This window comes from Myxine glutinosa, chromosome 10 (assembly GCF_964187855.1).
Source record: "Myxine glutinosa chromosome 10, kmMyxGlut1.1, whole genome shotgun sequence".
NCBI classification, from domain to species: domain Eukaryota; kingdom Metazoa; phylum Chordata; class Myxini; order Myxiniformes; family Myxinidae; genus Myxine; species Myxine glutinosa.
Genome location: NC_136270.1, coordinates 4,694,890 through 4,711,869, shown reverse-complemented (window position 1 = coordinate 4,711,869; position 16,980 = coordinate 4,694,890). Strand labels below are relative to the sequence as shown.

General features: G+C 43.0%; 2 protein-coding genes across 2 annotated transcripts in view; both read left to right on the top strand.

Moving 5' to 3' along the window:
- The window catches only part of MPP7 (MAGUK p55 scaffold protein 7), a 162,389-nt gene that overhangs the window by 21,817 nt on the left and 123,592 nt on the right, over positions 1–16,980 (top strand). Inside the window, exons 3-4 of the mRNA XM_068127153.2 lie at positions 12,265–12,383; positions 12,477–12,554. Coding sequence (XP_067983254.1) covers positions 12,265–12,383; positions 12,477–12,554 — 197 coding nt within the window. The remainder of the gene's footprint in view (positions 1–12,264; positions 12,384–12,476; positions 12,555–16,980) is intronic.
- Positions 1,509–6,244, top strand: LOC144893976 (uncharacterized). Its single transcript, XM_078785259.1, has 2 exons — positions 1,509–1,625; positions 5,963–6,244. The coding sequence occupies exons 1-2, from the start codon at positions 1,521–1,523 to the stop codon at positions 6,242–6,244; spliced, it is 387 nt and encodes a 128-aa protein (XP_078641385.1). The 5' UTR covers positions 1,509–1,520.

Here is a 16,980-nt window from a genome sequence, read left to right as displayed (position 1 = left end):
CAGGTTAAATGGAAAAGAGGTCAGACAGGGAAATAGGTTTGAGTAGCTGGGAGTAATAGTGACCGGTGATGGTGATGCACACGTGAGAATGCGTGGAGGATGGAGGGATAGATGGCAGACAGAAGGAGGATGAATGAACTAAGGGAGGAAATTGGTGTGCAGATGAGATTGATATGGCTATTGGTAAAATATATGAATATAAAGTGCGTTTATTACTTTGCTATTATTTTTTGCTTTTCCTTTTTTTCCTCCATTGGGCAGTACTGGTGGGAGACTTATCGAAAACACAAGGACACTTTGTTCTTGTGGCTTTGCATACAGTGCCCTTTTGGTGGCAAATGCTTACGCCAGCCCTGATTATTTGGATTCTATGTGACAAGCTGTGCTTGTGCTTAAAGCATGCAGGCGTAGAGTTTAACTTGAATCATCTGGGTGTTTAACATTTGCATCATCCCTTACGCCTCTTCCACCTTTATGCTTGTAAATATTATTCGTTGAATACTTCGTAATTTGGCCATCACTCGTTGTGCATTGCATGTTGAATGTTGGTGATCAGGGAGCAGCTTTGAAAGCAGTTTCATCCCTCGTTTACAAACAAGTCCTCATTCGTTGTTGAAAATAACATTTCTCCAACACTTTTTTCAAACTTTTTTGTTGCTTTGTCTTTTTTGCACCATTAATTTTATGTCCAGTTTCATAACGCTAGAACACAACCGCATGTGTATAATTTGGAGAAGATTGTTTTTTTTTCTTTTTTTTCTTTTTCTTACACTGTAGATGCATCACATGTGCAATAAATCTTACTTTTGTAGCTTGAGGTTATGTTTCAGAATCTGCTTGATGACATGTGGATTGTGTCACTGAATAAGGCAGTGTTTGTTTTTAAGCTAGCAAGGGAGGGTTTGGAATAAGAAGAGGAATGGGGGGTTGGGAAGGAGAGGGTCACAGTGGTTTTAAGTTCGTAAATTCAAATTTTTCTGTGTGATGGCAATCTGTCTTGAAAGACTCGAAGGGGGTTGGCAAGAAGCATATACTACAGGTGGGTAAATCGACAAATAACTAGAAAGAGCAAAAATCAGAAAAAAAAAAAATCAGAGATTGCAGACCCACCCTTGCCAGGACGTGCTTTCAGTGGTTTTTAAGGCTTAAAAAAAAATCCTTATTTTTATTTTTTGTATACAAGATCGAGGCTCATGTAAGAGCTAACATCAATCACAAAAAAATAAAAAACGCACAAAACATACAATAAAGGGAGCGGGAGACGAGATGGGGAGAGAGAGGGAAGCACACAAGTACAACAGCAGAGAACAGGGACAACGGGAGATCTTTGGGGGGAAGGGGGCTTGGGGGAAGGAGGCATGGGAAGGTGGGGTGGGGAGGGGGGTGGGAGTGGGAGGTATAAAACACATGGACTCTACTAGAACTTCCAGGAAAGAAGTCGGTATTTCAATAAAAGTGGATCTGGGGGTGAATTAACGGGGGTAGAAGAGATCAAGGTTTTGGATGGGGGAAGATAAGAGATGGTGGTGAACAGCTGTTTTAAAGACCTGGAGGGAGGAGTGGGTTTGAAGAGAGTGAGAGAGTTTGTTCCAGAGGTGGGAGTAAAGAGGAATGAAGGAGTGAAGGTGAGCAGAGTGTCTTGATTTTGGCAATTTCACCAGAAGAGGGTTGCTGGCAGATCTTGTGTGACCTGTAGAAATATTTGGGGGACAGGGCACAGATCGAGCGACATGATATGCAAATTGTTTTCATATTTTACGTTAATCGGATGAAAAAGGCTAAATTTCTAAAATTGTCATGTTGACCTTTTGGCCTTTGTTCACCTCACATAGTTGGTATTTGGTTTCAGTAAGCTGATATGAAAATCCTATTCAAATTTCAAGTCAATCGGATGAAAATTGAGGATTTTAGAAATTTGAAGAGGTTGTTGACCTTTTGGCTTATGACCTATGTTGACCTCCAACATAGTTGGTGGTTGAATTCAATTCGCTGATATGAAAATCCTATTCAAATTTCAAGTCAATCGGATGAAAATTGAGGATTTTAGAAATTTGTGAAAAAGTGGTTGACCTTGGGCCTATGTCGACCTTTTGGTCTGTTGATCTCAAAAACAGTTGGTGGTTGGTTTCAGTAAGCTGATATGAAAATCCTTTTCAAATTTCAAGTCAATCGGATGAAAATTGAGGATTTTAGAAAATTGAAAATGTTGTTGACCTTTTGGCCCATGTTTATCTCCAAAATAGTTGGTGGTTGGTTTCAGTTAACTGATATGAAAATCCTTTTCAAATTTCAAGTCAATCGGATGAAAATTGAGGATTTTAGAAATTCGAAAATGTTGTTGACCTTTTGGCCCATGTTTATCTCCAAAATAGTTGGTGGTTGAACTCGGTGAACGGATATGTTAATCTGATTCAAATTTCAAGTCAATCGGATGAAAATTTAGGATTTTAGAAATTGGAAGAAAAGTGGTTGACCTTTGGCCTATGTTGACCTATTGACCTCAAATATATAGGATTTTGTCGGACCACGAACCCGACCATTTTGTGAAGTTTCGTGAAGATTGGTTTAAAATTGTGACCTGTACGCAAGTATAAGTGAGCGGACAGACAGACAAACAAACACACACACACACACTCTCTCACACAAACCGGCGCGATCAACATACTTGTCAATTTTTTTTTTGGGCCAAGTAAAAAACTCTCAAATGCAATACCCTCTCGTCAGGCGACGGTAAAAATACGAGGTTGTGTGTGAAAGCTGTCTTGTAACCAGCACGTCTCAACAAATCGCCTTCGAACACAAGGTCGTGGACCTGTTCAGAAATGTTCTTGGATTGAATGGTCAAAATGTTAGTGAGGCATGGTTTCCAGCTGATGGGCCTGGTGGCCATTGAATAAAGCAGTCCATAAGCTGAAATAATTATTTTCTGCAATCTGTCTCTCTGTCTCTCTGTCTCTCTGTCTCTCTCTCTCACTGCATCCTACTACATTCCACTACGATTCTCTTCTTTCCCTTTTCTCTCTTTTTGGTCAGAATCCACTTGACAGAGCTGGTGCCAGAAAGTTTTGTGAGCAGAGCTGGGTGCCAGACCGTATTGAAGGCACATGATATGTCAAGGGAGACAGCTCTGATTTCCTGTTTGGCATTGAGGACCTCCATCCATTGTTGAGACAGCAGAAGCAGTATGTCCAGAGTAGAATGACCTGGTCTGAATCCAAATTGATGATCGGAGGTCAACCCATTGGAGAAGAGGAAGGATTTGATATCCGAAGCAATGATGGATTCCATGACTTTGCTGATAATTGGGAGCAGGCTGATTGGTCTGTAGTTGCAAGGATCTGTTTTTGCACCTTTTTGTGTAGAGCAGTAATGTTGGCTGATTTTCCAGATGCTGGCAGATGACCTTGAGCAAAAGAGAGGGTGAAGAGAACAGAGAGAGGGTGAGATAGAGCAGCAGAGCAGGATTTTAGGACCCGTGGGCTGATGCCCTCTGGTTCAGTTGCAGAATCGAGAGTCGAGGTTTGACAAAAACTTCTCCACCTAATCAGGAGTGAAGGACACAGAGTCCAGGAGCAGTTGTGTTCGACTGGGTAAGGTGGGAACAGAGAGAGATGGGTTTGGGACACAATATTTTGTGGCAAACAGAGAGTTGAGGCATTCGGCTTTGTCACGTGCGGTGTCAACTGTGTAGCCATTTGAGGTAAGGGAGGGGATGGAGGGGGAACAAACACCAGAAACGGATTTGACCAGACGCCACCAGGATTTGGAGGAAGGAGACAGGTTTGAGAGTTAATTCTTGAGTGTGGAGAGATAGTGTTTCCTGGCACTCCTGAGGGTAGACACACACTTGTTCCAAGCTTGGTGGAAGGAACTGAGATTGCCTTTAGTTGGATTAGCCTTCCAAGAGGCAAAGGCAAGTTGTTTCAGGGCAACTGCCTCACCTCAAGATTCAGTGTACCATGGACGGGAGGAAGGGTATGACAACTGAAGACGAGATGGGATAAATCTGTGCATGAGAGATAGAGCAGTTTGCTTTGGAAGAATTCACAGGAAGAATTGATGTCAGAGGCAGAAGAGATGGGAGACCAGTCCACATGATTGATGGCTGCTTGAAGACTGTGCTAGTCGGCCTGAGTGAAATGCCAGACTCGTCAACGCTGAAGAGGCTCTCTGAGAATGGCCAGAGAGATATCCACTTCAACAAGCACATGATCAGAAGAACCGATTGGAGCAGAAGAAGAGCAGCAGACATTTGCAGGGAAGTTTGTCATAAGCAAGTCTAGAAGAGAAGCTACTCCATTGACTGAGATCCTGGTCGGGAAATTGACAGATTGTGTCAGTCTCAATGAGCCGTAGAAGTCCTTTGCTGAGATGTCATGGCTGGTGAGAGAGGAACCCACACCCAGCCAGCTGGCATGATGACGGTTGAAGTCGCCACATATGAGGAAGAGAGAGTTGGGAAGAGTGGATATAAGTTGGTCCATGTTGTCAGACAGCAAAATGCAAATGGAGTCATCACTGTTTAGAGGACGGTACAGAAAACATATGAATAAAAGGTGGGAGCGGAGAGGAAGCCGTAGCCAGAGGTACTCCTGGGGGTGGGGTGGAGAGAGGGCAGTGCAAGTAGAGTGAGGAAGAGTTTTTGATAAAGATAGCAACCCCACGACCAGGACGAGGCTCAGGTCTATCATACCTGAGGAGGGAGTAACCAGGAAGAGATATTAAGGAATCGGAGACATCTTGAAGGAGAAAAGTTTCTGTTAAGCAGATCAAGTCTGGATTGTCAGAAGCAACCTGAATGGAGAGATGAATCGGGTTTGAGCGAAGGGGAGGGGCAAGGTCAGATGAAGGATGAGAGGGGGAGGTAGGGAGAGCTGTTGATAGTGTGTCAGAGATTACAGAAGAGTTATAAGAAAGGGAAGGATGAGGAGGAGAAAAGGTTTGATGGTGATGGGATGAGGCACAGTGAGGGGTTGTTTGAAGGCGGGCAGAGGAAAGTAGAAGGTTGGGGGAGGTAGAGGTATGAGATAGAAGGGAGATGAAGTGGGGAGGAGGCATCTTTGAGGAGGAGGGGGTAAGGGGAAGATTTGGAGGGGAGGGGAAAGGGGGGAGATTTGGAGGGGAGGGGTGAGGGGTGAGAACTGAAAGGGAGGGGGGAGGAGGGAGTTTAGGAGGGGAGGGGCGAGGAGGGAGATTTGGAGGGTAGGGGTGAGCGGGGCAAATTGAAATGGAGGGGGGAGTTTAGAAAGTGGATGATTGATGAAAAAACGAACATTTATAACAACTTGGGTTTATTGTGATTTTCAAGTTCGAGATCCATTTAAGAACGATAGAGCGGTGGAATGAAGGTGAGTTTCGAATATGTAGGGAGGAAGAATTGTAAGATTGAATTTTTTTTTTTTGAAGTGGAATGAGTTGAAGAGGAAATTGAAAAAAGCCTTTTAAATAGGAAGAAAATCATTGTGTTGTAATATACCACTGAATAAAACATTGCAGGAGAAAGTTTAAACATATTTAAATAATATTTAAACAAAACCATGAAAAACAATCATATACAGTATTCACAAAATACCACTGGGGTGAGGGAGCCTAGAGGGACAACCATGTTTCACGTGAATAGGGCAAAAGGTGGAAGGCAAGGAGATAATGGGGGCGGGGTGAGACAGCGCACGTGGACAGAAGCACACGAAACAGCACACGTGGAGAAAAGGAAATAAATGTTTTTTTTTTTTTTTTTTGTTTTTGGGGGGGGGGGGGGGGGGGATTTTAAACGTTAGACAAAGAGCAGATGTTCGGGGAAGTTCGTTAAGGGAAAAATATAAGAACCAAGCAATACAGCGAAGTAAGGAACTTAAGTTAACAAACACCGACGAGGGAAGCCTCAAGTTACAAGGCTCAGATAATTTATTAGAACACATTTTTATTTACATTTGGCTTTATTTTCACTTGGTTTACTTTGCAGAAGCTCATTATACACGTTCTTCATTGCTCCACGACCCAAAACCACCAAAGAACGAATAACCATGACCTCGCCTCGACCACACAGCTTACCCGCATTCCTCCTCAATCATCACATCATCTACCACCACCACAGACACCCACCGCCAACCTGGGAGCATGCATAATTAGAGCTACAAGCGTTCGCTCCTGCGCATTAATGCGTCAAGAGACACGCTGGCCCATGTTAATTGCGGAGACTCCGTTTCATGGCACAGTTTGTGAAAATATTGAGCAGAAATCGTGATTAGTGGCCTTACATGGGTGGTGCCATTCCTAGGTTGAGTGGATATGCACCAATGGGCATCATTGGCCGTGCCTAGTGCCTCTTTTGATCCAACTGCAAGCCCCGCTCTCACCAGACAATTAGAAAAGCAAACCATTCAGAGCGTCTCTTCGTCTGGTGTGGTCTTGGTCTTTGTTCTTGGCTTGCTGGATCGGTGGTCTGGTGTCTGAGCTGGTTGGTGCTTCGAAGGACGAGGGTGGACCATCTGAGCTCGGTCGGTGGTGCTCACATCGGTCGGAGCTGGGAGCTGGGAGCTGGGAGCTGGGAGCTGGGAGCTGGGAGCTGGGAGCCAGAGCTTGCCTTGCGGAATGGAGTGTTGAGCGAGCGGAGCAGACGCCGTGCAAAACGCACGTTTAGGGCCACGTCAAGCCACACGCATATTCCCTTAAGAACTCTCACACATTCGCTAAGCTTATTTCACGCAATATTTTCTTTGCTGTCTCTGTATCGTCTACTTTAGGCTCATGATGAACATCAACAATTTGTGGCATTGCCCCGGCCATATTCCTCCAGAGCGGCAACCAGATACGCACGTCTTCAGTTTGCTCTTGCACCTCATCACACTTCATTGATACCCACCGCACCTCACCACACCTCTACTTTACACACTTTAGACACCACCAGTATTCCTCCTCTTACCCCCTCCCAAAGTGTTTGGTTAACAGGGGCATGACGGCCCCCTCCCGATGAGCGAAGAGGTCAAAAACATCTCGTTTATTTCCTTTCTTTCTGATCTATCTCCCCTCCGCAGATGATCTGATTGGGTGCCCATGTCTTGTGTTTAGTTATTAAGAAAGGCATAGGTACAAGTGTTGCTCTTCGTCCATTTTCTTTTCTGTACATTGCTTGCAGCCGCCATTGCTCGTGATTATTCCCCTTTTGTACATTTTTATTGCATCTCCCCTTTTTCATTCATTCTGATTGCCTGCTCGCTTTGTATATTAAAGTGCTGACTAGCACCTCATGACCCCACATTTCACATTTACTTTGTAAATAATAAATTCCCCTCTTGTTGAACTCTTTCCGATCTGTCTGTGTCCGTCCTTTCCTCCATCGGTGCAGCACGTGCCCACACATAGATTAGACGTGATTAGACAATTAGACACATAGACGTGTCTGTGAGATTATCATTCCCCAAGTAATTGATTCTCATCCAAGTCTGGTGTGCACTAAGTGGTTGCTCGGCCGACCCAGTTAAGATAAGATTGGTGCACAGCCAATTGCACATCCCCCGGTTGGGAGACCACATGACTTCCAGGTAAACGGCAATTAGATGGAGGACCCTGGACTACGTGGTGAACTAATTGGCGTTTGTGGTTGCCGAGCAACCCATCCAGGTCACGGAGTTATTTGTACTTGGCGGTCTCAGGTCCGGTATTTAGAGAGGAATCGAGAGACTCCCCTCCCCCCCACCCCCACTCCCCACCCTCCTTGTAGTAGCCCCGAAACCTGTGGCTGGAACAATGTTTTGCTTTTTTACTGATGAATATTACTTTTTTTTGGTTAACAACAATTGCATTCAAATACGGTACACATATATTTTTTTTTAAAGAAGCAATTACCAGTCATATTTGAATAAAACAAGACCGAAAGTCTAACAGCAGCATAGCCCGGCTGGCTTGTAAAATATTATAAACCACAAACACACATGATTAACTTTTTAAACAGTTGCTAATGCCGTTCATAACATTAAACAAAGAAATTTTGAGGAATCCCGACATCTGTGAGGTAAGTTTTACTTACAGAACTGAGGGAAGATCTACTGTAATCTATATACCTCAAGGGCTGGGTAAATAACATGACCCTTCCTGCCGGGCCTATAAGTACTGTCATTGGAAGATCCGTAATGTCTATGCTTTCAATATTTGATGATCATTTTAACAATTGGTTTGTTTGTGTTTCACAATGAATGAAAAACGTAAAGGTAGAGCATGGCGATTATAATATATGACAGGTTCGACGATATGTTCGGCCTGAACGAAATTGGAATTAAAATGGCGGAGTGTGGAGTCGGCCGTTGTATGCCGTGATGACATCAGACGTAATCGCATCACCCTGTCATGTGACCAGATCCTCAGCTCTGATTGGTATACGTTTGAGGGGACATACCTACATACATACATACATATGGACGGACGGACAAACACTATTCTAGAAGGCTTTGCCCTATAGGCTACACCGTAAAAATATAGAACGTGTTTCAGAGTTTGTATTTTTTGCTTTGGGTACCTCTTCCGGAACCAATCGAACCAGCCACAACGTGCAATGAACGTCGGCATTTTTTAGTTCCCTACCAGTTTCACCAGATAGGACTATAGGACACCAGAGGGGCTGCCCTTCCCACCTGTGGTTTTTCAGACTTTTTTTTTCCATACCCTTTAACATATTCAACTGAAACCTGGTACATTACTTTATTATGATAAGTTACAGAACAAGCTCGAGTTTCAGGGCATTTTGTCAATTTTTCACAGTTATGTCCTTTTTGGACTTGGAAAATATCACGTCGATAGGGGACATGTATTGCAAAGCAATTCTCGCTTTTGTTATAGATGGTACGCACCGGATTTGGAGGCAAACTTGATAAGCTGGCAACATGAACCACACATTTACCAGCGTCTATTCGATGAATAACATATAATTTCACTTCTAAGGTGACACTTTTACGCTTCCTTTTAGCCACCCTGCTGTACTTCACATTTCTTTTTGCATGTCGCAAAGTAGTTCATGTACAGGGTAGGTGGAGATGAAGGCTGAGGCGACAGATACAAGAGAGGACGGATTCTGTCACCAACGTGTGGGTTGAGACGACAAATCAGGTAGTGTATTAACAAAATGACAATTTATTTGCGAAATTACGTCAAAGGGAGGACGTAAATCGGGGCATTACTGTAATGCAAAACTTTTGATTGCTGCACTGTGGCCGGTTTGCCGTTAAGAGTTGTTGGTTGTACATACTCCCTTATAAGACAGCCTGCCAGGGAATCTACTCTATGCTGACACCAACCAGGGAGCTAGAAACTCGTCCATTAATTGATTCCTTTTTGAAGTCTTGATTTGCCAACAAATGGCTTCTAAAGCTTATGTAGGGTGACTGATATATATCATATCGTGTGTGAACAAAATCTGTGATGGAGTGGCGGCCAGTCCAGGATTGTAATTGTTGCCAAGGAAACTGCTTCAGCAGAGCCGATGCTCTGCATAGAGCAGGATACCTGAATGATGTGTATAGAATTATTAAAGGAACCAGAAGATAACTTTCCGAGTATGATGCTGGGTTTAAACTCCGATACGCGTACACACACGAGTAAGAACTTCGGCAGTTTTTCCACCTTTCCCCCACATCCCCAAATAGTGCTGCAGATAGGTGCACCAATACAAGACATTGTTCATTTTGAGAAAAAAAGTGTGAAAATTGGCTCAGAGCTAGGTCTTAGTATACTAAAGACATCTTGATCAGGGGCCAATTCAGTTTCAGTCCCAAAATCCAATATGGTTGCCAAATTCAAAATGGCCACGACTTACACAGAAATCCTGCCACTTTTTATGTTTATTTTAAATGACAAGCATGAACATTGCCACAAAGGTAGGTGTGTGTCTCCTAAACACATCTTGATAAGGGGGCATTCCAATGTCAGTCTCAGAATCAGATATGACCTCTAAATTCAAAATGGCCGCACCTAATATCATGCTTGCAAACTTGTAACAAGTTTATACATGTAAGTATGTAAGTGGGCATCATCAACACTCTCACAGCAACTTGTTCTGTCGTACATGAGAACAACAAACCGCTCAATTGTCGGAATATGTGCTCTCAACTCTTCTTCGGACGGTGGAACTCTACCGAGAGCAGCAAATGCACCCAGCACATCCGGGAATACCTTGCTCGTTGTCCATGCAGTTTTCTTTCCTTTGTTAAGGAAAAATTATGTTTGGTCACAGCCAGTGAAAGCGTGAAACATCAGTAGAGACATAGATTTCTCTGGTCCTAAGGACTTGGCGATTGTATGCACTGGTATCAATCTACAATGCTTGCCGGTGCCCGAATAATACCCACATCTCTTCATGGTTTGTTTGGGTAAACAAAGCTGTACATATAACGACCACGTCTGTGTCAACAGTCCGTAGCATCGCCCGCTGGCATCCAGTAGCAGCAGCATCTGCTGCATGCAGTAGAAGTCTTGTATCAGCTTCCTCGTGAGTGCAAGGAGATAAGCGGCTGATATCCTCCACTGGGGAGTTCAGCAGAATCAGTTTGCCAAAGGTAGAGATGACCTTCCTTTCACCATGGATTGTGACAGCTTGTTGAGCCAAGAACGCAAAGAGTTCCATTTTGTTCTCTTCGATTCTAAGGAATGCTTGCCAGTTACCTGGTATCTTGGTGCTTGGCTGCACACGTCTCCTTGTACCTTTTCCCCTCTTTTGCCTTGCTGTTGCCTTAAGACTATTTGGAATGTATTCATCCCAAACAATATCTACTCTGCTGGCTTTCCTAAGCTGAGACTAAACATAGGGCAGGAATACGAGTTCTGCATACTCACTGAATGTTTTCGCTAAACCAGGCTTCAGTATATTAATGACAGCAGCACCATCAAGGAGAATAACATCTACTTGGTGGGTATCTTCAGACGGCATAGGATATTTGTCTTGGAGACATTCAAGAAGGTCTGCCTTTGTTCCTGAACGAAGATCTCCAAATTTTGATAGTGACGGAGGATAACTTTGATTCTCATGTCGAAAGAATTCCTCTATATTTCCATTGCGAACTTGGCAGGACACATACAACCTGGAAAAAAAGTGCACAAGTCTTCTTCAGTGATGCAATCTGCTCCTTCTCATTAGATGTTGCTGCAGGTTGGGGGCAACTGAACAGTGGTACATTGTTGCATTTCGGTGGGCTAAACGGTGACTCTGTTCTGTTGCCAAGGCGTGCTTCTACAAAGCTGCTGTACTCTTCCTTTCCAAGCTTCTGTAGGTATGTTGCGAACTGTAGACACTACGTCATCTCTTACAATGTCCTTTGTGTCAAGAACCAAGAGGTCACTAGTTTGATCTTTAAAGGGGTTGCCCATCTCTTCTATGGTAAGACAGAGGGACTTCACATCTTTGGCAAATGTGGCCTGCACAGACTTTACTTGTTCATGGTGTTTGACATCAGCTCCCTTGATTTGCTTCTGCTTAATGCTTTCTACAGACTCTTCAAATTCTCCTATGACTCGAGCCATTTCTGGGCCTGCTACCATCCACCGCATTAACTGTGATGAGTTTTCTGTTAGTCCTATAGCTCCACCGTCGCCTTTAACAACAGAATTGTTCTGTTCATGGGCGTGATCAAGTGCTATCGATGAAAACGAACGATGGGTCTTCTTCATGATGAATTTATCACTCTCAAATTGTTCAGCAACTTCGGGATGAACATTCATGAGAACAGCAACTTCGGGATCATTAATATACCGATTTCCATGTTTATATTACTGTTTTCAGGCACAATGGCGGTCATTTTGAAAAAAATAATTTGGCCCCTAATCAGAAATTATTCAGTATACTGTGTAGTATATCTGAGCCAAATTTCACACTTTTTTCTCATTTTGAACAATCGTTTCACTCATCTGCAGTGCTAAAAGGACTGTTTGAGACCGGAGAAAGATTGATGAGATGCTGGAGGTGTATACCAGCCTTGGAAGTCAAAATGTTAATCTTTCTTTGTATGTCTTTTTTTTTTTTTTCATTTTCTGTTTGTTAAACATCGTTTCTGTGCACACAATTCAGTGATCCTTTCACAACATTTCAGCTGCGTGCTGGGGGAGCCTAACACCTGCACACACTTATTTCTTTTCTTTTTTTCTTGCTGTGCATTGCCATCTTATGAAAATAGCCAAAAGTGCACGAGGTTAAAAATCTATATGAAAGCCTGGGGCACTTAGATTGGTCCTGATAATGACCGTTTTGAGATGCAAAACTGAAGCCATGAAACATATTTGCAGATGCTGGCATGGTCCTGGCCTTGATTCCAGCACAGCTGCAGGGCCAAAGTGAAATATCTGAGGATCTCACCTTCCTGAAGGCCATCTGTGGTGACAGGAGCATGCAATCTCTGCTCAAGGTTTGCCAAAACCGAGTTGTTTTTCTCAAGATGCATTTGAAATTATGCAAAGTCTGAGTAGACTAGCAGTAAAATGGAACGTGTGAATTCCAGGTCCACGAGAATCTCAAGAACTACTTGAAGACCACCCCGATGCCTGTGGTGCATAGCGGGACTTCTCTCATGCAAGATGTAAGGCTAAAGGCATCTCCCTGGTCATTTCTGGGTTGTGCATGCTGTACCCCAAACCTCTTTCTATTCTAAATGCTATTATATCTTGTACATGACTTAAAACTGTTCTCATATTTTATTTGTTGATAAAGGCTATCTCGTTGGTGTATGCACCTTTTGTGGGACCTCCTTTTGGCTGAAAAAAACCAGGTTCAACCTGTTTTATGAATTTCACACGACATCTATATTGCATAGTTTTAACCATTTTTTAATTATCAATGTGCTTTCTTAGTTCATTAGCAGAGCATATAATGTATGTGTATTGGCTTTACTTCAAGCTCAGGAATAGCCAGTTTGCTAAATGGGATTGAGATCGGGAGAGACGATGTGCAGTTCTGGTTCCATTTTTTATTTTCTTTTGAAATCCTGCCCTAATATGTAGGTAAGACAAGCCTGGACCTACAGAGAGAAGCAGATAAGATTGCCATCGATTTGTGCTATTCCTGGTGGAGCTGGATAGGGTGAAAGCTGCAAAGTGTGGGTCAGGCTTGGCCTGTGAGAAGGCAGTCAAATTCAAATGTGTTGCTGACCAACCATTGGTGGTTGAGCGTCAAACTTTGCACCATGACCTGGCAGGAGATGCCATTTGTGTGAGTAGTACAAATTTGATTTGGAATAGTCTGCATGCATTGCTGGTTTTTTTTGGCCAGGTCAAAGTTGAACCATCTTTTTCAAAGTAGGATTTTACAGTGTTAAGCAGAGCCAAGTGAATGTCTGAACCAGGCCACAGTGCAAAGGGAAACTTCTTAAATGATGGACTTTGGTTGAAAGCCTTACCTGTCGTGAGCAATAAGATAGCATCAGGAAAAGACGCAATTGCATAAAATGCTAATTTGACAACTAGCCTTAAAGGCAAGCACAGAAATGTGCTTTACCAAGGATAAATTATGGCAGAAGATCATACCAAGGAGTAGGCCCCTGTCAATGGCTGGTCACAAAATCTTTCTTGAAGATACAGATGGCAGCCTTTTTGGAGAGATGTTGAAGCTCACATGCCAGTTCTGCAGTCATTGTGGACCTTGTCTCTGGGATGAGACATTGAGTCATTGTCAAATTACTATCGACTGTTTCATAAGGAATTTAGTTGATTTATGAGGGTTGCCTCAAAATTTATGATTTATTTACAATTGTCCTTCAAGTGTTTTGCGTATATAGCGACAATTTATGTCATACTAGCAGAGTACCCGCCCTACGGGCGACCTTGTTCTGAGCATGCAACACGTTCTTCTGATACGTACACTACATGGCCCAAAGTATGTGGACACCCGAACATCTCATTCCAAAATCGTGGGCATTAATATGGAGTTGGTCCCCCCTTTGCTGCAATAACAGCCTCCACTCTCTGGGAAGGCTTTCCACTAGATGTTAGAACATTGCTGCGGGGATTTGCTTCCATTCAGCCACAAGAGCATTGGTGAGGTCAGGCACTGATGTTGGGCGATTAGGCCTGGCTCACAGTCAGCGTTCCAATTCATTCCAAAGGTGTTTGATGGCGTTGAGGTCAGGGCTCTGTGCAGGCCAGTCCAGTTCTTCCACACCGATCTCGACAAACCATTTCTGTATGGTCTTCGCTTTGTGCACGGGGACATTGTCATGCTGAAAAGGGAAAGGGTCTTCCCCAAACTGTTGCTACAAAGTTGGAAGCACACAATCGTCCAGAATGTCATTGTATGCTGTAGCCTTAATATTTCCCTTCACTGGAGCTAAGGGAACTAAGGACTTCACTGAGACCGAACCAAGGAAAACAGCCCCAGACCATTATTCCTCCTCCACCAAAATTTACAGTTGGCATTATGCATTCGGGCAGGTAGCGTTCTCCTGGCATCCACCAAATCCAGATTTGTTCGTCGGACTGCCGGATGGTGAAGCGTAATTAATCACTCCAGAGAACGTGTTTCCACTGCTCCAGAGTCCAAAGGTGGCGAGCTTCACACCACTACAGTCGACGCTTCGCATTGCGTATGGTGATCTTAGGCTTGTGTGCGGCTGCTCGGCCATGGAAACCCATCTCATGAAGCTCCTGACAAACAGTTGTTGTGCTGACGTTGCTTCCAGAGGCAGTTTAGGACTCGGTAGTGCGTGCTGCAACTGAGGACAGACAATTTTTATCCGCTACGCACTTCAGCACTCTGCAGTCCCGTTCTGTGAGCTTGTGTGGCCGACCACTTCGTGGCTGAGCTGTTGTTGCTCCTAGACGTTTCCACTTCACAATAACCACTTACAGTTGACCGGGGCAGCTCTAGCAGGGCAGAAATTTGACGAACTGACTTCTAGGAAAGGTGGCAGCCTGTGACGGTGCCAAGTTGAAAGTCACTGAGCTCTTCAGTATGGCCCATTCTGCTGCCAACGTTTGTATATGGAGATTGCATGGCTGTATGCTTGATTATATATACCTGTCAGCAATGGGTGTGGCTGAAACAGCCGAAAGCACTAATTAGAAGGGATGTCCGCATACTTTTGGCCATGTAGTGTACCTTTATTTGGGTGGTGTATAGGCAACTGGCAGTTCCCTCAATCACTCCCCCAAAAAAAAAAAAAAAAAAAAAAAAAAAATATATATATATATATATATATATATATATATATATATATATATATATATATATATATATATATATATATATATATATATATATATATATATATATATATATATATATATATATATATATATATATATATATATATATATATATATATATATATATATATATATATATATATATATATATATATATATATATATATATATATATTATATATTATATATATATATATATATATATATATATATATATATATATATATATATATATATATATATCAGTTACTATACGATTTCATACCATCAGTGGTGAACCACCATTAAGGTATCCCATCCAGCCATGCTGTACCTTAATGGGAGCGATAGGTACTATCTGCCACATGGCACATTATCTCTGGTATCCACTCATTATATGGAATCGCCTGGATGCAGCCGGGAGTAACAATCCAAATATATCTTCGGTTCTCCAGCTTTCAATGAGCGCACGTAATGACGTCACTGCCATGTACATACGCTCTGCCTGTCAAGCTCAAGAGAACCCTCCGACGGAGCAGAATTTTGATCTTAGTTCAGATACTGTCATAAGTGTATGTAAAACTCACAGTTACCGACCTTGTTTTGCCCTTTTGGGGCTCATCAGGGCAACGCAGTGAGTCCTGCATACACTTATGACTCTGAAAACCTTTCGGTTATATACCAGTTACTATACGATTTCATACCATCAGTGGTGAACCGCCATTAAGGTATCCCATCCAGCCATGCTGTACCTTAATGGGAGCGATAAGTACCATCTGCCACATGGCACATTATCTCTGGTATCCACTCATATGGAATCGGCTGGATGCAGCCGGGAGTAACAATCCAAATATATCTTCGGTTCTCCAGCTTTCAATGAGCGCATGTAATGACGTCACTGGCATGTACATACGCTCTGCCTGTCAAGCTCTCAAGAGAGCCCTCTGACAGAGCAGAATTGCAGAATCGCTTGCTCTTCATGAAGGACCCCAATGAATGCTGGTAGATGGGATGCCTATTTTAACGTCCATCCGAGTGACGGCACACACGTTGATGAATCATCATGCCTGTGAAACACTGGGATGGCAGTCTATAGCTGGGCCGAGATCCAAACCTAGACTAGACAGCTTAGAGGCGATGTACCAGCACGCACAAGGACTCTTAGCCCCTCCTTTCACTCATTGCCCCATACATCCCTTCCAAAGTTTATTGCTTTGTCTATTTTTGTGCAACGTGTATCTTGTATGCCTGAAGATGTAGACCTTATTTCAACATGTTTGGGAAATGGTTGTTCTGGAAATTCTGCACTGTTATTATTTTGCCTTTGTTGTTAATTTTGCCAGTACTGCCAGTCCTTGCAGTTTGAAGTGCGAAAACACTTTCTCATGTCCATACTGATGGTTGCCGAGACCTCTGGTTTAAGACTTCAAGCTCGATGTCTTTATCTTCAAATCATTTGTGAAGTTAAAGAACGATGTACATTTTATCCCAAACAAGTATCATTGCACCAGATTCGCACTCTTCTGTTGAAGGACGATCTTTAGATAGTCACTCCATCCAAAAATGCAAAGAACACTCAAAGGAAAGAAAAACGTTCATCTCAAAGTAAAGAAAACTGTCCTCATTTTATACGTGGCCAACACTGCATACCTGGACAAAGAGTATCAATCCCATTTTGCAGTTCTGAATTGGCCCTGGCTCCAAGGAGGAAGAACGAACATATGTTCTAAGTTTCCTGCGTTGTTTGCAGGCTTAGAAAAAGTTTGCCATCCACAAGTGGAGGACTCCCAAATGTGATGAGCAGAAAGATTGGTAAGAAATACAAAT

Coding starts and splice junctions, on each gene's coding strand:
- LOC144893976 (XM_078785259.1), top strand. CDS start 1,521: ATGGTGGTGAACAGCTGTTTTAAAGACCTGGAGGGAGGAGTGGGTTTG. Junction 1,626..5,962: donor AGAGGAATGAAGGAGTGAAG/GTGAGCAGAGTG, acceptor TTTACTTTGCAG/AAGCTCATTATACACGTTCT.